Source organism: Sciurus carolinensis, chromosome 8 (assembly GCF_902686445.1).
Source record: "Sciurus carolinensis chromosome 8, mSciCar1.2, whole genome shotgun sequence".
NCBI classification, from domain to species: domain Eukaryota; kingdom Metazoa; phylum Chordata; class Mammalia; order Rodentia; family Sciuridae; genus Sciurus; species Sciurus carolinensis.
This window is the reverse complement of record NC_062220.1, coordinates 25646996-25670294: the sequence shown is the minus strand read 5'-3', so window position 1 is coordinate 25670294 and position 23299 is coordinate 25646996. Positions and strand designations below refer to the sequence as shown.

At 50.6% G+C, this 23299-nt stretch overlaps 1 protein-coding gene across 1 annotated transcript in view; it reads left to right on the top strand.

Moving 5' to 3' along the window:
• Snd1 (staphylococcal nuclease and tudor domain containing 1) overlaps positions 1-23299 on the top strand; it is a 415000-nt gene that overhangs the window by 379895 nt on the left and 11806 nt on the right. The window contains exon 17 of the mRNA XM_047560726.1: positions 19277-19465. Within this exon, the coding sequence (XP_047416682.1) occupies positions 19277-19465 (189 nt within the window). The remainder of the gene's footprint in view (positions 1-19276; positions 19466-23299) is intronic.

Genomic DNA, 23299 nt, shown 5'->3' with positions numbered 1-23299 from the left:
CCGCTGCTGCTTGTCTTCCCAACACCACCGATCACCACTAAGGTCGCCATTGGCAAGTCATCTGTGGTCCCCCAGGCCTCTCGGGCTGAGTGAGTGACCCATGCAGTGGTCAGATGGAGTGGCCGCAGCAAGCTTGTGCAGAGCACCGTGGATTCCAGCCTCCAGGCCTCCTGCTGGACTCAGCCCTCCAGTGGTGGGAAGGGAAGGAACAGAGAAAAAATTTCTCCTCCCAAGGTAAACCAGAGTGGGGAGGGAGCCCTTCCCAGAGGGGCCCCAGAGGTGGCAAAAGGACAGAGGTCAGTGTTAGCTTCAGCTACACTGTATCTATGGCAAGTGTTGGTAAAACAAAACCCACTCAAAGAGGTGGAGGCTGGAAATGCCCAGAGGGAAGCAGAGGGGGCACAAGCACCTGGCTGACTGTCCTGCCAAGGTCCCCACCTCACACATATATTGTTCTGCACAGCAGAACATATATTTATGCCTTGCACGAAGGTTGGCATTAGCAGTGGTTCAAAGTCTCCAATAATTTTCATTTTGTCATGCAGCATGTCTGCCCTTTGACCAGAGAGCTTTTAAATTCCTCCTCCCTAGACCTCTTTCTGCTCTCCCTCTCCCTGGCTTCTCCATCCCCAGGCTTGATCCAGACTTGTTGATGAGCCTCGGCTTTTCCCCCACACATGAGGCACTAAATCTTGCCTGCCTGCCTCTCGACCCGCCATCATCTCCCTGAGCTCACCTACGCCCATGAATGCTTAATTTAAAACTTCTGCTGCCTCTCAGCAGTTTGTAATTCTGAGGCCGATCTCAACAGAGGAAACAAAATGGGCTGATGAATGTGGAAGGTGAGCAGAAAACCATCCACGCCGTCTCTGTGATACAGGGCGAGGCTTTCTTAACCATTTAGTGTAATAAGATGGATATCTGCAGCGTCGAGTTATTCTAATAGGGTGGATATCTGCCTGATCTATTGGCCTGCAGGATGGTTATGAGTTTTAAATTTCCTCATCTCCACGGCAATAAATTCTCTGGGCTTTTCAATTATAAACTCGGTTTCTCTCCATTGGGAAACCCAGAAGGATTTTGTTTTGGTCAAAGGGTAAAAAGGCAGATGCAGTGAGAGGTTGGGAGGCAGAGACGTGCCAACTTATACCCATCCTTTACTTTTCCCTCCTCCACAGCCTGGCCACCCCCCAGGCAGCACTGTAGGTCACAGATCCCTTGTTCTTGTCATCTCAGCATGATCAGTGTCCCCCCTGCAGGGATCTAAAGGAGCCCCTGTAGCTTCAGAAGTTTGAACTTCCAAGGCTAAGCCCCTCTCTGGCTGTCTGCTTTCCCGGGCAGAGGGAGGAAAGAGGGGAGGTCAGCAGAAAAATGAAACGGGAGCAGGTGGAACCTATTGGCCCCACTGCAAGGGAATGTCCTGACTGGCCACCTCCAGGTGCAGGCCCAAGAAAAAGAGGTTGCATCGGTGACTCCCAGGCAGTCAGGGAGGTGAAGATGAGTTCCTGGGGCTGGGCTCATGCTGAGCAACCAACAGAATAGATGCAGCGAGCCCCAGAGGGTAATGAACCCAGAGCTCTGGTAACCGGAATGCTCAGCAAGGGGCACTGAAGGAACCCGGGCAGAGCTTGCTGAGGGCTCTCGCCTTTCTTAATGGCTTTTTTCCTTCACACTCACACATCACCCCCCTGCCTAAGAGCAAGCAACAAGGGCCAACAGGAAGACAAATGCCTCTCCGCAGGGCCACTTCCTGGCCTATCTCAGTGTGCCTTCATCCCCCACGCCCTGGCCCTGGCCCTAGCCCTAGCCCTGGCTGGAGCCTCCACCTCAGGTTCTTTTAGGAAAGTTAGACAGCTGGGAGTGTGATTGCCCCAGATGCCGCAGAATCAGTGCCCATGGGTCAGTGACAAGAGATGGGCTCTGTTGTTAGGTGGAGTTGAGCTAAAATTCTGGCCTCTCCCCTTACCAGATGACCTTAGGCAAGTGTGTTGTTGTAATTCAATGTATTCCTTTTTGGGTTTTTTGGTTTTTGTTTTTGTAGTGCTCAGGACAGAACCCCAGCCTCTCACATGCTAGGCAACACTTTACCATTGAACTGTACCCCATCCCTGAATATATTTCTAAACTGGTATATAAATCATAAGAATGCATATATAATGGAGAATAAGGTAATGTTTAGTGCATGCATGCATTGTGTAAGGCTTAAATCAGGTTAAACATTTGTCCCCAACATTTGTCATGTCCTTATGTAGTCACCCTACTGTGCAGTAGTACACCAGAACTTCTTCCTTCTGTCTAATGGTAACTTAATACCATGGGTGATTCTTTCACCTGGGGCAAGTTCTTAAACTCTTCTAAGCCTCCGATTCCTTATCAGCAAAATGGGACTGCACTGCAGACAACCTCAACAAATGGTTTTGTGAGTTAAGGCAGACCACGTGCATGTCTGTAAACCTCGCTGCATAGCATACAGAAGGTGTTCAAGTGTTGATCCCCATCCCTCTTCTGACCGTCTTTTCTTTAGATGTGGAACTGGCAGCTGCAGAGCCCTCTTACCTAGAGCATTTATGATCTACCCCCTGCAGAGCCTGGCTGTTGCACAGAACCTGTGTTCAGAGCTCTCACTGGAAGGGTACAGTTATAATGAGCAGGCCATTGCCCCAGATACTGTATGGCCAGGATTGTGTTTGGGTCAGTAATAAAACAAAAAAGGCCTGTGCCATTGAGATTATCTCCCTTTTGTGTTCTTCAAATCACACATTCTTAAAAGCCAAGACAAATCAATAAGTGGCATTGATTGGCATCTGTATGTCCTTTTCATTGAATTCATTTAACACACATTTTTGACCTTCTGTGTGTCAGGTACCATGTAGGAGTTGGGACCACAAAGTCAAGTAAGCTATGGTTTTTGCCATCAAGGTGTTGAGAGGTACAGAATCTCCTCAGTAATTGGAGGAAGAGTGATACATGCCCCATGTGCTCAGGATTCCCTAGAAGCAAAACTGGAGAATCAGAAAAGATTTCCTATAGGAGGTGCAGCTTAGGCCACATCAGTAAGGACAAGTAGCCCAGCCGAGGGTGAAGGGTGGAGGGAGGACATGCACTCCAGAGTACCAGTGCCACAGTTAGGAATGCATCCAGGTGCTGATGAGAGAGACCAAAAACAGTATTTGCTTACACAAGATGGGGGGGGGGGTTGTTTGTTTGTTCCATAAATGTTCAGAGATCAGTCCAGCACTGGCACAGTGTCTCCCAGTGTCAGCAAGGATCCAAGTCCTTCACCATGCTCAGCTGTTCTAGCACCTGTACAGGGTGCCTGTAGGGCTGCAGCCATTCACATTTTCCTTCAGTCAGGAAGCCAAAATACAGGGAGAAAGTACAACGGTGGCAAACGCTTTCCCAGAAGTCCCACCCCAGAAGTCCTGCTAAATCTCACCAGTGTGACCAGGGGAAAGAAGACTGGGAAATGTTGCCATCCTGAGGCCTGAAATAACAGGAACAGAAAAAGGAGAGGATGGACATTGGGAGACCTCTACCACAAACAGCAAGGCACAGAAACATGAACTGTCAGTAACTGTTTAGGGACAGATTAAACAGTCCATATGGCATGCAGGGTAGGAGGTGGTGGAATTGAGACTGAAGAAACAAAACCCCCTGTCTCACTAGGTGTTGAAAGCTGCTCCCCACCCCCCACAGCTGAATGGTAGGTGAAGTGTCTGGCACTTATGGTCACAGGGTAGGACTCAACACCTCTAGTTCACACCCTCCCCTCTGTCAGAAGATCCTGTGAAATGCTGGAAGTCACAGAGACCTGACCCCTGTCAAGGCTAGGAGCCAGCAAGTCAGGCTTTACATTGACCAAAGACCTGGAATTTTTGCCCTAAAAATCCATGGAGCTCGATCTTTCTGGGACCTAGACAGACCCAATATAGGCTTCTGTTCTTTTTACATGTGCTTAATACAATAAGACGTGCCAGGATTTGTTGAGTGCTGTTGTGTACTAGACATTGTTCTAAGAGCTTTTATGTATCACCTCAAACCTTATATGAGAGAAATTCACTTTTATTATTCCCATGTCACAGCTCAAAGACACTGAAGCACAGAGATTTAAAATGACTCTTGGGGGTAAATGACAGAGACTGAATTTGAACCCAGGGGATCTGGCTCCAGGGTTCTTACTGATGACCACTGTGCAGTTCTGCCAATGGATATAATTCCCAAGATCACAGACAGTGTTGGAATGAATGGAGGCAGGTAGGGGACAGGAGGAGGAGACCCAAAGCGTTGTCCTTTGTCTTTTAGTGGGGTGGGGCGAAGGGGGACTCATGCTGACTGACCAAGCCTGGTAATGGTGACGGGGCCTTCAGCTTTTTTCTTTTCTTTTTGGCTCCTTTGATCTCTCCCCTGCACATTCTGATGAGGTCAACATGCTCTGCAGTCCACTAACAAGCTACCACTATGCGTTTTCATTTCTTCCCTTTGCTTTCTCCCCGCCATCATGATTGCGACAGGATTTTTGTGCATCTTGCTCAGGTTCCTATCCTTCCTTCTTTTCCTCCCAACATGCAGAATCCAGCCCCTGATTCCTCAGTCCCAGATCTGTATCAGAAAGGGCACTGGGCTCTGACATGCCCATCACCCCCATCTCTCAAGAGCAGCCCTCTGGAGCTTTCCATCTGAACAGATTATACCTCCTCCTGGCCCTGCTTCCTCCTGTCCCCTCTTCCTCTCTCTGATACCTGTTTGCTCCTGCACTGACCTCAGCTTCAGTTTCTGTCCTGAAATTCCCCATCCTTCCTCCTCCTACTCTACACTTATGTATTATTTCCAGAGCACAGCGTTTCTTTGTGCTGGAACAGGTCTGCCTTTCTCCCTGCTGTGAAGTCTGGCCCCTGCTTTAAGGCCCAGCCCCTTTCTAAAGAGTTCCCTGTCAGACTCTCCAGCCCTCAGAGCTGGCGCTCTCCTTTGAATCCTTTTAGTACTTGCTGTCTGAACCACTCAGTTGTCATGTGCTTTACATGGCATTTTGTCACTAATTGACATGATGTGGCTTCATCATGTCTTCTCAACTGAATCTGAAGTTCTTCAGTTTTTTCTCTTTTACATCTACTCTGGTGTCTAATGTGGTGCTTTTCTACTTGGTAGGTGCCAATAACTCTTTCTTACCTGGTTGATTACAGTGAGTCCTAGGTCTTTTTATATACCCTTAATGATTTTCATGCATTTCTATTCCCTCAGCGTTTGTCTTCCCATTTTGAAGATTCCTAATCATTGATGGACGTTCTCATCCTTTCATCAGCTCCACTGGGCATCCCTGGCCCTGCTCCAGCCCTGCTGTATCTTTCTGAGCCATACTGATCTCCCCTTGCAGCGTACACTCTGCTCCTTTATAACTTTAACCTGCATTTTCTGCTCCCTGCCCAGCCTTGGAAGCTGTCTTTGTTAGAAAAGCTCTGGACAGCAACCAGGAATATAGCCACATGAAAGGTGCTACCCAGAAGCAAGAGAGCCCTGCCAAGCATAGTCTCCCCCAGGAGTCAGGATCCGCCTCCTTCAAGCCCCTTCCAGCAATGGCTAGAATGCTGCAGCAGTGTGTGGGCTCTGGGGACTGGGCTTTGTTCAGAGGACACAGGAAAACAACCTCTTTCGGAGGGCATAACATGTAAAGGGTAACAGATTAGCAAGAGCAAGTTGATACAGGACAGAATCTGATGCCTAAGATGCAGTTACCCGTAGGGAAGAGTGAACAGAGAAGGCATCCTGGAAGACAGGCAATGTGGGGTTCCCCGTGCAAACTACCACCTGTATTTTCATTCCACACTCCTGGGCAACGTTGCTTCTGGAAGGGAGTTGCCTTGGCACTCCTTTGCCAGTAAATGGACAGATCTCTGTCTCAGTGGGCTCTGCCTCCTTTTACACTGCTGCCTGTCTGGCCTTTGCAGCCCTGATGTAGGCTCATGGCCTTGGTACAGTATAGGAGGTGGGTTGGGCAGCTTACATCACAAGCAGATCAGCTGTGTGAGAGCTTAGGGTCCTTGAAGTCAGAGGAAATGAGACTAGTGAGATGGATGTAATCTATGTACTTCTTCTTTGCAAAGATACAAGATGTTGAGAATCTCCTTAGTCCTTTTGTTCTGTCCTCCCTACAGGATCTCAGTGACCCTACTTGGGGTCTAGGGTGGAGCTGGCCTTGCCCTCCCTGCTTGCTTCCCCTGGCCCTCCCACTCGGTTTCCTGACTACTGGCTCCAGGCAGCAGCTCAGGAGCAGCAGACAACTGAGAACACCCCTGGATGGCGTTAAATGAAATCAAATTGTTTAAATGGTATTTACTGAGTGATGGGGTGGTGGCAGGAATCTCAAAGCTTTGTCCAAAGGCATAGGTGGCAGAAAGGCCACAGTAGGAGAAGCTGTGTTGACAGCAGTAACTGCATCCAAGTGTCCTCTGTCAGAAGAGGCAGCCAGCCTCATGCCAGGGTCAGGTCACTGTTCCTCTTCCAGAGTCAAATGGATTCTTTAGGTGCTTCGTTGCAACTTTTGGGCAGTCTTTGCTGGGGATGCTACTAGGCATCTCATCTCTCACCGTTTCACACTACTCCTTGGAGGAGTGCTCCCTGTATGGAGTGCAAAGCAGGCGTAGGATTCTGCCTAGCACAACAAAACCAGGAGATGGAGTAAGCAGATGAGGCCACCCTGGCCCTATCTGGGGAGACATGGCTGAGAACAGGGCAAAGTCACCTGGTAGGATAATAGGGCCAAGGGGCCACCCACTGCCTCCCAGGGCCTTATTATGCTGAATTGTATTTGGGAAATTAGGTTGAAATGGGAGAGGAAATAATTGAGATTAATGGGACCCTGGCTTCTGTCAAGAAGTTGGGCAGAGTCCCATCCACAACTAAGCTGCTGACCCATCCTGTGTGTTTTTCTTTCCTTTGCTAATAGCGCTCTCTCTGACCTCTGTTCTCAACTGCAGTGGCTCTGCGAACTTTCATGAACTGATCACAAGGCTCAAACACATGTGAAGAGCTTGCACCACAGACAGTGGGCAAAGTGGCGAGAGAAGGAATATCCCAGTGTGGAGGAGCCCCAGTGGCCCCATGTCCAGGTGGCCCCAGGTGTGGGCCCAGGTGTGCTGCTCCTTGCTTTCTCTGGCCAAGAACTGCTGGGGACTGCCGGCAGTAACCCAGAAGTGTCTCCATGCAAACTCCAACCCAGCCCTAGGAGTTTGGGAGGGTTTATGGCCTATTAGAGCTCCACTCTGAGAGGGTAAGCGGTGCCATATTTTAATTGTCATTAGCAATAAAAAGTCAGCAGCGAGGAAGCCCAACCTCTCCACAGAGAGGAGAGCAAGGCCTGGTCATTAACCAGGCCGATCTGGCCTCTGGCAGGCTGCATTTATCCTTATTCCCTGTGTACGTGCTCAAACCTTATAATGGGTGGCTTTTACCCATGGGCTTTTCTGTGCATTACTGAGAGGTCAGAGAGATCACGGGCCCTTCAGGTCATAGCAAGCAAGAATCCAGTTGTCCGGCGTGCAGGAGGGTGGATGCAGAACAACCCTCCAGCATTGGCACTGCTCAGGCTCAAAGACCAGTCTCCAGGGCTCAGCATCATCTCAAAGGATGTTTCCTTTTCCCTGCTGTGCTACAAGAGGCTTGAAACTGTGTGGGAACTTGCATCTGACATGGCAGAGATCCCCCCAAATCCTCAGGTCTCCTCTCTACTGGGTCTAAAAGCAGCTCCTTATTGGGGTCAGAGAAGCTGGGACTTCTCTTTCTTCTGGTCCTGGCCACAGGTGTAGGTTAACAGGGCTGCTACCACCCTGCAACTACCTGGATGCAGAAATCAGAAAAGGGTTCCTTCCCAGGGCAGTCATCCGCAGCGTGCACAGTGCATGGCCTGCTGAAGGGAGGCCTGTGTCAGGTCTCCTGCTTGGCACAGAGGCAGAATAAATTTAAGGAATAAGTTTGTGCAGGGCCAGGGTGCTTTCTCAGAGAAGCCACAAAGGAGCCAGTTCCTCCTCAGCTGGCCTGAGGACAAGGGAGGTAGTCGGTTGCCTGATCCTGGCTAGAAATGTAGGATTTTGTCTGTTCAGGTTTTTCACTTTGTTGCCTTTTTCTGGCTTGCAAGAGGGATTAGTGTCTTTGTTCTTTTTGCTAAAGAGATCAGGTGATGGTCAAGAAGGAGCTTCATGTCCCCTTCCCCCTGCATTGGGTGCTCTGGCCCTCTCCTGACAGCTTTTGAGCAGACCCCATGGCCACAGTCCTGTTTTGAGATCTCTGCAGTGACTGAACCAGGGCTTCTCATCCAAGCTCTAAATCTTTCAAATACAACAGCTTTGCTTTTCTCACAGGTTTCTGTGTTGTCCAAAAGGGCCAGAGACCTTCCAGAACCCACAGTGCACCTAACCCCTTGCTTGAAAGATTTAGCACTGGCTGGTGACCTGGGATCCAGGGCTCCAAGCTTATTGGCGTTTTGGTCTCCCGGTTCTCTGTTCTGTCCTGGTAGCTCTTCCTCAGCCCTTTGCTGCAGGGTCCATGGTAGGAGACAGAGGGGGGCGCTCACAGATGCTGGCTGCACTCACGCCTGGATGAATAGAGGAATCCATCCTCGCTCCAGTTATGTTCAGTGCAAGCAAAGCCAAGTGCAAAACAGCCCCTTCTGCTCGCAGTGTTGGCTGCCTGAGTCATCAGTGCCGGCTGCCCTGACTGAGGCCAGGTTCGGCCCCTCTGGGCTCAGTGGGCAGGCTGCTGGAGCAGGGCAGCTGTGGGCCAGCCCTCCCACCACAGAAGGCTTCTCAAGCCTTCTCTGTTCAGCTCCGTGCCACTGCATTTGCCCAACAACAGGAACTTTCCTTCTCCTAGTTCTCTGCTTGTCGTCTGGGGAAACCTTTCAGACCTTCATCTATTTATTGAATCCCTACTAAGTGCCATTAATAAATGCCCATTCAGGGTTAGGGATGTAGCCCAGTGGCATATAGCACTTGCTAAACCTGCACAAGGCCCAGGCGTTGATCCCAAGCACTGAAGAAATTAATAAATAAATAAAATTTTTAAGACACCTTGTAGTACTGTAATGGTGAGATGAACAAAATGTTATGGGGAAAAGCCCTGGTGAATACGGGTGTGGTTCAAGTGAAATCACATCTGTGCAGAATCTCAGTGGGTCGGTTGGGTAGGAGTTTGCAGGTGAAGTAGCGGAAGTTTTCTAGCCAAAGGGAATAGCTTGTGTAGGCCTGGAACAGCACAGCAAGTTTGGAACAATAGAAGCTGTAAGCAGCAAGAGCCCAGTTATGAGGAGCTCAGACTCTGCTGAGGAACTTGAACTTAAGCAGAGAGCAAGGAAAGAATTTCAGCAGAAGTATGAAGTGATCACATATGGATTTTTTAATTGACATTTATTGAGCACTTAACTATATGCCAGACTCTCCTTACATGTTTCACTTTCACTTTCTCAAAGCCCTGTGAGGTGTAGGTATCATTTGTTTCAGTACCCATTTGATAAACCCAGAGAGGTTAAGTAACCTATTTGAGGACACACAGCTAAGTTAGTAGTAGAGCACAATTTGAAGCAGGTGGTCTGGTTCCAGAACTTGCATCTAACCAGAGTACCATACTGCCTGTGATAAGCCACACTCTACAGGATCACGCAGGGCCTGTTAGAGGCAAGACTGGCCAAGACACCCGCTAGGACCTGAAGTTCAAGAGTGGCAATAAAGATAAAGAAGAGGGAAAAGTAGAATTGATGTGAACCTGAGACCAGCCGTGAGTGTATAAGAGTCCAGGGTGATTCCCATGCTGCCCGCTGGGGTCAGAAGTGCAGGTATCTTAGTGAAGGTGAGAGATTCAGGGTTAGACTCATTATAGTCGAGATTTACCTGGCGTTGAATTCTGATGGAAGATCTGGACTAGAGGTAGTAGTTGTGGCACCCTCTCACCCAGTGGTGGAAGGCAGACACTATCCATAGGTGCAAATGGCCCCTGGGGAATACACGTATCCACAGGCCATGTTGCTGTTGAAGAATTCACACTTGAGACTAAGGAAGGCAGGGGGAGAGCGCCAAGATTGGAAATAATAAAGGCCTAAACTTTTTTCAAAAAGGATAGGGGTGTGCTCAACTTTGTCAGATCATTTGAAAGGTCAAAAATGATGAAATCTGTGAAGAAATTATTAAAATGGCAATTAAGAGGTCCTGAGTGACCTTTGAAGTAATAGTGACAGTGGAGTACTAACCATGGGGACCGTCTGCACCAGATGGAGAGGGGTTGGGCAAGTGCAGAACACTGTGGGTGAAGAGGCAGACATGGGGGAATGTGAGGCCCAAGCGAGGTTTTTAAGATGGGCAGGATGTTTGCAGGCGAAGAGGTGGATGCTGGGGGGAAGAGTGGTTGGAAAGGATGGACGTGGGTGTCCAAGGGAGCAGAAGAAAGTGAGATCTGGAGCCCAGTTAATTTCTTGTTTCTCCAAAATTGGTGGGAGGGAAAGGAGCCTTGGGTGCCTATCTGAGTGCTTTTTAACAGCAAATGTGGGTCCCCATGGTGACACTGCCCACAGTGGTTCAGGTAAAGGAGGCTGAGAGTCAGGGTCAGCAAATCAGAATGCACAGGACACCACGTTCAGCATTGCTACCCAGGGAAGGCTTTAGGGTAGGTTACACAGAAGCAGGTACCTGCAAAGGGAGCTGTCATTTGAAGTTGACCCAAATGGATAATTGGTTACTCTCAGACCAGGTGAGAGATTTGATAACCTCAGGGAGTTACTGCAGTCAGTATGTTTTCTACAAAACCCCTAACTCCATCCCTTTAGGGCAGGTATCACCCTGAAACCAGAGAAGTGCTCCTGCTGGGCTTGGGAGAGCACCCTTTGGCTGATCTCCTAGCCCAAGCCAAGGGCTGGGGCGGAGAATGCTGTCCAGAGGTACCAGGCGGAAAGCAATCTTCAACTCTTTTTGCTGGGCCTGCTCTTTTCATGTCAGCCAGGGAGGACAAGAGGAGCTGAACCACTCAGAAAGATCACAGATCACAAAGGCTGCTTTCCGCCCAGGAACCTCTTAAGAAAGGACTCCAGCGGTAGCATCCAACACTGGTCACCCCCATTCAGCTACATTCCTGCATGAACCTCAAAAAACAGAGTTAACTCTCCCTCCAACCCCCAGCCTGGGTTTTTCCTGGGAACATGAACAGTCCTCCTTCCTTATTGTCTGCACCAAAGGAACAGATTGCGTCAGTTTGTAAACTCTTACCGTTCGCAGAGGCCTGGAGTCAGCAGGCTTGCATTTCCCAGCAGACTCAACAGCGCTGATCACCTCCGCTGCCTCTCTGCCTCTCTGCCTCAGGCAGGACCAGAGGCTGCCCCCACCCTGTGGTCGTACCCCTCATCCCTGAAGTAAGGTAAAGGCCTTCAAGGAGAGAGAAAGAAGCCTTGAGCTGCTAGCTGACCCCTCTTACTCATTGTCCAGACCTACACTCCATTCCTGGTTGCCTCTGGGCCCCTCTTGCTGGTGTGCCAACCTGGGCTGCACTTTCAGGAATTCCTGGGGCTTTGGCACGGGTCATGCTTAGATGTCAGAAAAGAGGTTTTCTGGGAAAGCAATCCACTCCATGGGTTGGACATGAAAAAGTCATCTGGTGTGGAGGTGAGGGGGAACAGCAGAGGCACTTGGGATGGAGCCACGCTGCTCCAGTAGCACGTGGAGCTCCGGCAGCTGCCCGCCCGCCCGCTCCCCACTGGCACTGACGGTAATGAGGCCCAGGAGGCATTTCGTAGGCTCTGCCTCCCGGCTCGGGGCATTGCATTATTAATTGCATTGTGTTAATGTTCATCACCTCTGAAAGAAATTGGTGTGTGTGCGTGTGGCCTGGAGTGCAGGGGATGAGTTGGCTGTGTTAAACTGCTACTATATTAAGGTGGAGTGTCTTTTCAAGTTCACAGCTCTGACTGTGGCAGCAACTTCAGCCTTCATTGTAGCATCAGTGATGGTGGAAAACCCAGCTCTGTGGCATGGGTCCTTCTGTGGCAGGAAAGGACCTCAACTATGCTCTGGGTGCTCTGGATTGCTACTCACACTTTACCCCAAAATGCTGTGGACAGGTTGACATCTTAGTCCATTTTGCATTGCTGTAACAGAGCACCTGACCCTGGATAGCTTTGTTTTGTTTTGTTGTGTTTATGCATTTATTCTGGCTTACAGTTTGGGAGGTTCAAGAGCATGGTGCAGGTATCAGCACTGGCTTCTGGTGAGGACCTCTTGGTGATTAGCCCCACATGGCCAGAGCACTTGCAAGAGAGACAAGATAGGAAGCCAGACAGTGGTGACGGGCTAGACTGGCCTTTCTATAACAACCTGGTCCTTTACAAAGGTGGTGTCTCATGCCCTAATTACCTTCCACAAGACTTCATTTTTTGAAGATTTGCCATCTCTCAATACTGCCATACTTGGGGTGCTACCAAGCTGGCAGACGTGAATCTGTGGGGAACAAACCACATCCAAGCCGTAGCATTCCAAAAGAGCCTGGAGTGCCTCAGACCACAAATTATTCTTCAGTTCTCTGCTCCCAGCCTCCCCCTCTGCCAGTTCCCCTCCTGGGCTTGATGATTAGCCAGCAGGGCTTCCCCACTTGCCTTTCCCCTCATGTAACCCATTGCTCTTCTTCTCTGGGGGACTCCCAGTCATAGCTTCCCATGGTACTGTCACTCCACCAACTCCCCATTCCAGACTCAGAAAATTCAGAACTGAGAGAACCTCAGAAATGGCTCACCTTTCATTTTATAGATTAAGAAACTGAGCCCAAAGCAGCCTGTGGGAGCTAGAGCCGGTACCCGGGTCACAGTGGAACCCAAGGATATTCCCTGTTCCTCAGTCTATTCAGCCTCTTGCTGCACTTATTGCAGATGACTAGGGAGTTTTGAAAGCAGGAATATAACCCAGCAGAATGAGACTCTGCCTCTAAAGCCTGTCATCTTCCTTCCCCCCAACCATGTCACCTCCCCAGAGCTCCCCTGACCATTCCTGTTCTACCCTCTGGAAGAACTTGCCCCCAACCACCCCACTATGCATAGGAATTCTTTCCAGGTACCCCAGGGTAAGGTGTGGGTCCTGTGCTGCCTAGGATCCTGTCCTGCCTGAAGCTGCCCGCCTCCCTGCAGCAGGGAGCACCCCCACAGCTGTCTTCCCTGGAGCTAAGGCTGGCTAGAGGCTCATTTCTTGCACTGCCCCAGGTCTCCTACATAGGTAGCAGGCTGGTAGATGGGGGCAGGGAGCATTGCTTATTGCCAGCAAATCCCCAATAAATACCTTTTCTAGATTTATTGGCAAGTCATTGTATGGAACATGGGTCCCCCATGTCTTCCCCTATTCCACATTTTTAAAATTCTGTTGCCCTTGGCTCCCTTTTCAAGCTGTCCCTTCAGCAGCAGCAGCCCCTTGGGCATAGTCTCTCTTCTGCATCCTCACTGCACTGTGACCCTAAGAAAACCTCAGGAGGGGGATGCAGGTCTGCAGCTAAGTGAACCCCAGCATGGGCAGAAGTTCCTCTGTGGTTGGATGGCTGAGCTCCTTGATAAACTCCTCACTCGCACCGTGCACGCACACACACGTTTTAGAAGAGATTTCAGAATCTGCAGACTAATTGGCTGGGGAGGGCCAGGAGAAATGGAGAGTGTTAACATTTATGAAATCATCGCCCTTGCCTGGCTTTCACTTCTCTTCGTTCCTCCGCACCCCTCGGCAAACCCCAAGTGGCCCCCGTCCGCATTGCACTCCAGGCAGGGAACGTGCCTCATGCTTAGAGTGGGAGAGCCACTCAGCCCCCACTACTGTCTGATTGAAGTAGCTCCTGTTTTAAGGATCTGGAGAGGATCCAGACAAGGGGGTAAAGGGACGCAACGCGGGGTGGGGACAGGGGCTGAGCATTTATTTCTGGAAGCCAGGTAACAGAAGTCACAGAGAAAGGGGCTGTAGGAAATAACACAAATTCCTGGCCACTACCGTCCTCCTCTTGCTCCGTCCAGCTGTGGTGCTGGGGCTGCTTCAGTGCTCCTCTGCCTTCTCCCTCTTCTCCCCTTCTCACCCAGCCTCCACTGGGGAGGCTGAGCCCTTAGCCCGGTTGAGTGGGCGTGGAGGTGTGCGTGTTGCCTGGCCACCAGGAGCTCTTCCTCAGTAATTAGGAGACATGCAAATTAACAGCCTGTGCCATTTGTATTAATTTGGTAAATAAGCCAGAACAATTTCATTAGTGGCACATTAATGTGCTTGGGAGCAGGAGGATGTGTCCCACCGTGAGACAGCAGGACCCTCTGGCTGCCCACTTCCTTCCCTGGGTGTGGCTCTGCCCCTGTGGTGGGGAAAGACCCCCCACAAAGCAGAAAGGCATCTGATGGTCCAGGTGGGTGTGGGGACAGTCACACCGGAGCTCTTCCTGTCAACCCTCACTTTCCTTACCTGCACTCCTGTATTTTGTGTGAGGATCCCAGGATGTAAGAAACCAAAGCTATTCAGGGCGAAAGAAGAAGGAAATCCCTCTTGAAGCAAGGATTGGTCACTGCTGATGAGAAGACCCCAGTGCACTGCTCGGCCAAGCAGGACAGCTGCTGAAGGTCACCATCCTGGAGATTCAGTTCTAGCCATAAGCTGCTGGTGTAGGCTGATGGGAAGAGGAAGCAGTTTCATGTCACCTGCCCCAGAATTCACAGCTAACGCTAAAAGTTGCACTGCAATTTACCTGACTCCCAAATCCCTTCACCTTGTACCTGCTCACGAGCCAGGCAGTGTAAATACCAGCTCTGGAAAAGATTCCATGTGTAAAACCAGCTTCATGCCCCAGGGAGCGATCATTTAGTTGAGGAATAAAGATTTTGGACATGATGTAAGTGCCCCTACCAGGAAGTAAGAAATTAATCATGATCGTGATGAAGCATTTATATGCCAGACTCTCTTCTAATGCTTACTTAACCTATTTATATTAGCTTATTTAATCATCATAACAAATTCTTTGAGGTAGGCCTGTTGCATTCCCAAGTTTACAGCAGAGTAAACAGAAACACAGGTTAAATTATTGGCCAGAACCCAGGCAGGTAGTAATCAGTTCCTCAAGCCACTTCCTCAGAGTGGTGCCACCTGCCCCTTCTCATGGTCTCTCAGGAGAGTAAAGGTAAGAGCCATATCTGTCCCCTGTTAGCTCTTCTGTGTACACATACATACTATGTGGTACCCCTATGGCCATGTCCACCCACGTTTGTACACACCAAATGCCCACACACACGATGCCACTCCCAGACTTCTGGCAGCCCACAGTCATCACCCAAGGCCTCAATTCCTTGATGTCACCTGCCATTGTAGCAGACCTCCCTCCATTGAGTCCAGAGCCCTTCTAAAACTTTAAGATGCTGATTATGCAAGTGACAGTATTGTAGTGCACGTCGCAGTTTACACAATAGTCTGTGGGTAGTGTCTCGGTTATTGCTCACAATAGCCAGTTGGACAGGAAGAGATTTTGTGTGTTTTTGATAGGAAGTCTCCCCTAACTATTGTCTTTAGTTTGAGGTGACTTAGAAGAAATGACTCTATACATACCTATATGTACTTGATCTTCATTATTTACAGATTAGGTATTTGAAAATTTACATACTCAGTAAAATTCATTTACAACCCATGATCAATTCTTGTGGTGCTTTTGTGATCACTCGTGGATATGCACAGAGTGGCATGAAACTAGCCGCCTGCCAAGCACATTCCATTCAGGCTGAACAGGGCAGCTCTCTACCTTCCTGTCGTAGCTGTCAGAATATAAATGTAACCTTGTTGTGGTATCAGTGCCGCTTTTTGCATTTGTGTGTGTGTGTGTGTGTGTGTGTGCTTTTTATTGGTTATTTCGTCGTTTAAAACGGTACCAAGCAAATAGTGCTACAGCTTTCCTCGAAGGCTGGGTTGTGCACTAAGGAGAAAATGTGTGCATTAGGCAGGCTTCATTCGAGCTTGACCTGAGTTATCGAGCTACTGCCTTTCAGTTCAGTGTAGGTGAGTCAAATGTGTATATTAAATAAGGGGTTTTAAACAGAAGCACATCTAAAACAAGGTTATATATTAATCACATGACAAAATGAGTATGACCCGAGGCTCCCAGGAACCCCTACCTTGTTTTCCCCTTGGAGTGATAGTTTAGTATTTCTTAATTCAGTGTTCATGGTCACTGTATAGAGTACAGCTACCATGGATAGCAATGGACTGTGTCTGTGTTATCTAGATCTCACAGGGACAGGGTGTTTTGTTTGAAACTGGGTCCCTAGGTTGCCTAGGCTGACCTCAAACTCTTGGACTCAAGTGATCCTCCTGCCTCAACCTCCTGAGTAACAGGGCAGGTACCACTGCACCTGGCTCGTAGTGTTTTTAATTAAGGGGAAATGTCAGAGAAATTTGAGTCTTGGTGTTAAACAGAGAAATAGAGCTCATATAGACATAGATCCACATCAGATCACAGTGAAGCCACATGTCCCACCAGTCAGTATAAAGAAGAGTCATGGTGAAGGGTGCCCTCGCATTCCAACCTGGGAGCTCCCTCTGCTTACAACTCCCATTTCTTCTCTTGAAGTCAGAGAAGAGTCACTGAATTCCAGCATCCACCCAGGCCAAGGTGTGTCCATGAGAGGACATAGCTTGGGAGTTGGCTAGAGAGGCTGGGAGCCCAGTGACTCAGTAGCCATCAGGAGCAGTAGTCCACTTACCTTCCCCTGAGGGCTTCCTTTGATTGAGAAATTACTGTGGCAGTAGCAGCCTTAATGAAAGGGGAAGCAGAGCCCCACAGGCGACAGCTTTATCTCCCTCTCAACGTGAGATGGATCCCATGGCAGCACAGTGCCCAAGGCCAGAGGTTTCTTTCTTCTGCTACTGGCTGGGCCGGGGGACTTGTCAAGTCCAAGTTAGCGCATTGATTGCAGGCAGGGAGAGGCCGGGGAAGTGTGAAGTCGGGGCTTGCTTGCCAAGGAGAGCCCGCAGCTCCCTGGCAGGGCTGGCCCCACATGGGTTCTCTCTAGTATGAGCCCTGGAGAAAGGCAAGTATCTGGCCTCAGAGAACATGGTGTCAATTTTGGATTTGCCATGTGGAGTGAGGCCTTAGGGTGGCATCTTATAGGATGAGAGGGACTGTGCCTGCCTGGTTGCCTCAGCAACCCATCTCTGAGGTTCTTGCATCAATCCCAGCAACCCACTGCAGAGAGCCACTCTGGCCCACCTCACAATGCAAGCTCTGGAGGGATGCCATGCAGGGCAGCCATTCTCAGTTTTAGGGAAAGGACCTTGGCTACTAAAAATAGTGGAAAAGGAGAGGTCAGAGAATGGGGAGACTGGTATGGGCCTGAGCTCGGTGTTGACTGAGAACCAGCTTCATTTGCTTTTGGCCAGACATATGTCTCCTGAGCTTTAAAACACAAGACAAGCAGCCTCTCTGTTCTTTTTACTGTTGTTCCCAAATTCTTCTGGGACTTACTGCTTCTGACCTTAGCTGTGTGGCAAAACTTAGCAAATTAAGACAAAGAAGAGACCATCTTCCTAAGTTTTGCCCACCTGTTCTTCCCCACACAAGCAGGATTCCCTTTGTGCCTTTACAAGCACTAGATAGATGACGGTTCTTCCCACTTCTGCCCCTGTGGTGTGGTGCATGCCTAGGGTCTGCCCAGCCCAGCCACAGAAGGGAGAATCCACTCAGCCAGCACCTTCACCCAGAATCTACTAGTCTCCTGCAAGGCCCCATGGGTCTGGATGGTGGAAGGAGCCAGCATTACCCCCATGGAAAGTGGGAGAGGGGCCTCAGTATGGCTGGGGGAAGGAAGGCTGTGGAAGGTGAGGGAGGACTTGTCTGCTCAGAGGCAGTCTGTATTCTGTGGTGGGCTGGATCCCTTATTAGCTTCACTCCTTCTCTTTGCCTTGGTTTCCCTCTACAAAATCAGCAAATCAGACTTAATCTGTATAGAATTCTTTTTTTCTGACCCATAGATTCTGTAGGCACCTCCTGTACCACACCCCAGCCTCTGGCGTTGCTGGGCTCCCCTTTCCACTTGAAGGCTTAACCATGGGGCCTCAAGTAGGAAGAGGGGATGGAAGAATGGGAGGAAGTCAGAGGCCTACCTCCCTGGCCTTGCCCCTTCTCTGCTCCACACTACCTTCTCTTTACCCCCCTGCTGTGTCTGTCTAGTTCTGGGGAGCCATGTCACTGACGACATCTGGCCCCTCCCCTCCTCCCCTCCAGTCCTCTGCCACTGGCTGCAGCTCAGACTGAGAATTCCCAGGTATTTAGATATTCATTTTATTGCTTAATCGAGCTTGAAGCCGTTTAAATTAATACAAGTTTTTACATTTAGCAGCAAAGGCTTTTATAGGCCCCTTTAGTAGGGAAAGAAAGAGGTCAGAAGAGAATCAAGGAAAGAATTTATCCTGGAATATTGGCTTCCTATGGTGGGGACAGATCAACTACCATAAAGAATGCAACCTGGAGGCCACCCTCTTGGAGGAACAGAGTCAGAACCAGGGCCTAGGGGTAGGTCCCTCAGTGGCAGGAGCCCAGGAACCCTTAAACCCTGTGAGAATTTTTGAGGATTCTAGGGTTTCAGCCACAGTCCCTGGCCCAGGATCCAGGCTTATGGCAGTGACCACATCCCTCTAGTTGCTCCTTCCCAGGGGTGGGTAACCCTCTGCTGGGGTTGCCCGCTTGCAGTTCCTGTGTCCTAATGCAGTTCCTGCCCACGTCTTCCTGCCTCACCTGTCTTCTTCTTCTCCTAACTTTCTCAAAGCCACTTTAATTACCTTCATTAAACATTAATCCTTTCAGCTCTTCCAGCAAGAACAGTCTCCCTCTCTCTGGGGATTGTCTTGCTCCCTGAGGCCTGCCTGTCTTCCTAGCACAGAGCTGAGGTGAATGCCAGAGACGAGCGGGGTACAGCCTTGCCCCATCTGCTGCTTACCTCATTCTTGACCCTTACACACACACACACACACACACACACTCTCTCTCTCTCTCTCTCTCTCTCTCTCTCTCTCTCTCTCTCTCTCTCTCTCTCTCTCTTAGATGATGCACACTTCCTCACTTATACCAAGGAGAGTCGGCGAAATGATGGATGTCAGAGGGGTTCAAGTGTATGGAAACCACAGACTTCCTGCTCTTCTTCCCTGGGGACAGCAGCCCAAGGCCTGGGAGCCCTCTGCCTCAGCACACTCTGCTCCCCTGTGGACCCAACCCTGCACAGGCAGGACTGTCCGCACAAGCTGACAGCCCATCTTTCTGTCCGCAGGTGGAGGTGGAGGTAGAAAGCATGGACAAAGCTGGCAACTTCATCGGCTGGCTGCACATGGATGGCGCTAACCTGTCCGTCTTGCTGGTGGAGCACGCGCTCTCCAAGGTCCACTTCACCGCCGAGCGCAGCACCTACTACAAGTCCCTGCTGTCTGCTGAGGAGGCCGCCAAGCAGAAGAAAGAGAAGGTACGAGTGTGGTGGCCTGTCCCCAGAACGTGCTCCCTCTCGCTCTGTCTTCCCCTCCACACTTCCCTAAGTGTCTGCCTCCAGAGAACAGTCCCAAGTGGCCCAGGAGGGTGATGATTTCAGCACTCACACCCAGGCGCCACACAGTCAAGGGAAAGACTGCCATGCCAGCTTGAGTGACCTTGACTACAAGCTTGTTGCAGACCTGAGGTGGACCTGGACTTCCAGCCTGAGAGATCTCCCAGTGATCTCCAGGCCTGCTCAGGTAGCCCTGCAGCAGAACATTGAAAGGTGACTTTGGGGCAGTGGGAGAAATGACAAGGGAGCCCTTGTGGGGAGGAGCCTGGCTCCACCCTTTCCCCCCAGCCCTGACCTTTCTCCATCGATGCCCTCTGGGGAAATGGGAGGCCCACTGCCACCCTGTCTGAATTTCCTTCACATCACCCTGCAGGGAAGCAGCCCCAAGAGATGCATAAAGCTGTTAGAACAGCGGATTTACAGCCCATCAGTCTCTGCAGACACTGCATTGAAGAGACAAGGGGGGTGGGTCACAAAGCAGCTTTAGGAAACAAATTGATGATTAAGACACTCAGTGGTTTGGGGATGGGAGCCAGGCCCAGCACCCCATTCTAGCCTGTCTCCATTGACTTACAGCCCAGCCCCTATAATGGGGATAAATCAGCCGGCCACCAATTTGTCAGGGCTTCTCTGAGCTTGAGGAGGATTTCGTGGGACAGCCGTGCTGAGCCATAAATTTGTACTAGGAATAAACGTTTCCTTCCCCATGGGGCTGCCATCTGGCTCAAAACTCACTTTCCAGAGCCAAAGCCCAGACACCTGCCAGAAGGAGTGGGGGGCTTTGGGCACCTAAAGTCACCACATTCTTCCCCAGCCCAGAGCAGCTCCTCCTCAGTCAGGACCTTTCTTTTCCTTCTGGGCCCAGGGATTGCCCTTCTGGGTCTGTCTTCTGTCCCCTAGGAATTTGGGCCTGCAACCCAGGTAGACTTCAGAGCAAGTCGACTCAGAAAGCCAGGACAGGTAGAGGGGCTTGGAGGAGCTAGTTCTGAGAGTGTGAGCTCAGAGGATTTCCTCCATGCTTGTTCCAGCTCCTGCTCCCATTAAGCCCTGTCTTCCCAGAATGACAGGGAAGCAGGCTGCCTCGTCTCCTACAGAAAGGGAGTCATACGCTTCCTCTTGAATTTCCTGCTTGTGACAGCTGCACTTGAGACTGCCACCCCCATGTCCTCTGCCTGCTGCAGGGAGATGGGGATGAGGCCATTCCAGGACCGCCTGTTACAGGGCTGAACCTTCACAAAAGAGAAGCCACTAGGGCCAGTATGGCAGCACCAGAGTCCAAGACCCTGAACTAAAGGCACCTTTGCCCCGAGCCTGCTTCCTGGCTATCAGCAAATGACAGCTGGACAACAATTTGTCCCTGAAGGCAACCTCCTCAGATCTGGGCCATCCTTTGTCCTCTGAGTGGAGAGTTTTGAGAGGGATGCAGAAAGGACAGGAAGGGGAGTCTGGCCTGAGAGGAAGGTATGCATTCCTTGCCAGGTGCTGAACTGGGCATCATTATTTACTACACAGTAGATTTGTCTGGAAAAGCCCAAGCTGTCATTTCACTGGTGCCACTTAATGATGCTGAGAAGTAATTACCAGTGATTAATTACTTACATGGGCTGCATGTTTTTATTCCAGCCCAATTAAAATGCAGCACAAAGCTCTCAGTGCTAGGCCAGGCTGCCTCCTGGGTCCCTCTCCTGCAAATCCCCAACTGCTTGAAGGATCCCAAGGAACCTAGACTGGCTCTGGTGGGGCTGGTGCTCCAGGGTGGCATTGGCAGAGCCTTACAGCAGTTCACATTGGCTGTACTCAGATGAGAAAATTTGGTGGCGATCTAGGGGACTGTAACCTGGGTATCTTGGATATATACAACCTTGCCCCACTACGACCTCATGAGGACCACCTTTCTAAGTGGGCTAGGGTCTTAGCATCAGGGTGTTTGTATGTCTGTGCCTGCAAGCTAACCAAAGAAGGGCAATGCTGAGAAATTTGGTGAGACCAGTCGCAAACAGAATTCTCTGGGCCGTGTGATTATGTGTGCAGGCATTAGTGAGTGTGTCTGTCTAGAGGAACCTTACAGTGCTGGTGTCCCAGCAACTGAACTTAGCTGCCTCCTGCTGGGTTTAATTCCTCCCTGTGGGTGACTTCTCAGCCACTAGGCTGGGTAGGGCCCTCCCCTTTCTCTGCAGGAGGCTGATGGAGACTTTCTCTCCCCTCCCCCACTCCCCCACCCCACCTTAAGGTTTCTGGGCAGACCCAGGGTTCCAAGAAGGGACCACAAATGGCAAACACTAAGACTCCCCCGCCCCCACACACTCATGCCTAGCAGGGCCCTTGAGGGCTGGATTGGCCATTGATTGACTTTTATTGAACTTGGATTCCCTGCTGTGGGTTTGAAGGCCTCCACCACCCGGGCCCCATGCCATTCCTACCCCTGGAGCCTTGTGAGTGGCGATGTTAAATAAGATTCAGAAAGTCTCCCACCAATAGATCCCCAGTCCACAATCCCATATCCTGCCAGAAGGACCCAGGATCCTAGGGGAGGAAGTAAAGGGAAGTGGGGCGGACAAGGGCCAGGAGAAACCACCTCTCCTCCTGTCCTGATCCAACCTTTCCTGTACCCAGCATAGTAGACTCCTTCCCTAGGGACAGCCACAGCAACCCGGGATCCTAAGGAGCCCTAAAATGTAGAAGGAACCTGAGCAAGACAGGAGCTTGTCTGACAGAGCTTCCAGAAGTGGATGGGAGTGGAGGGAGGGTCACAGACATGCCCTGCCTCAAAACAGAGCTGTATCCTGGCCCCAGCTTTGAAGCAGCAGAGACGCTGGCATGGCCTCCACATTAATGTGGCCCAGCAGTGACCAACGGCAGCGGCAGACCCACTTCACATGTGGCCTCCCTGCATCTCTGGGCCCTGCTGCTTAGGACAGACCTGTGCTTTCCTCTGCTCAGCACCTTGGCCCGGGGGTTCTTCCCAGCCCCTCCTTCGGGGATCTAGGGTAAAGCCCTAAGGCACCAACTCTGCATGTGCATAATTGCTGTTCCTCCTGGAAGGGGTCTTTTGGGTTTTCCTCATTATCTCCCCAGAGGTCCAAGAAGAGGACAATTCACCTTTGAAAACAAGGAGAGTCTTAAAACAAGTGTCTTGTCAGAGGTCTCAGCCCAATAGGCCACTGGCCACCAGGTTCAGTTGAGCTGACTCTTCCCCCAAGAGAAAGAAGAAACTCAAGGCTCCGTGGTCAGAAGGGCCCTCTTCCCTTCCTCAGGAACAGCTCTCCACCTTTACCTGTTGACTGCCTCTGGCCATCTCAGGCCCAGCCATCTCATGTGGCTGGCATCACCTTGCTCTCCTTGTCCTTACCACACAGATGCGGTATGCCCTGCCCCACCCCCATCACTAAGGGGGCTGAGGACCATTCCTGACGCTTTATTGACTTCCTCCATGACCTCAGCTTGCTGCCCACCAGAGCCCATCCAGGAACCAAGGCCCCGCCTTCTCCCCAGAGAGGAAACCTGACTGTTTCCTGTCGCCCCAGGCACTTTCACTTGAGGAGTCATTAGCAGTTTCTGCTCTCACCCTGTCAGTCTGTTCCCAAATCATCAACACAGCTGAAGAGCACCTTCCCCCACAGCCAAGGAAGCAGGGTGGGCTTAGGAAGGAAGCCCTGAATGCTGCCCAGGCCCAAGGCCCACTTCAGGAGCCAGTGTGGGGGTCCTGTTTCTCTACCAAGCTGAGGGCCTACTGGAAGGAAGGAAGAGGGGGTAGGG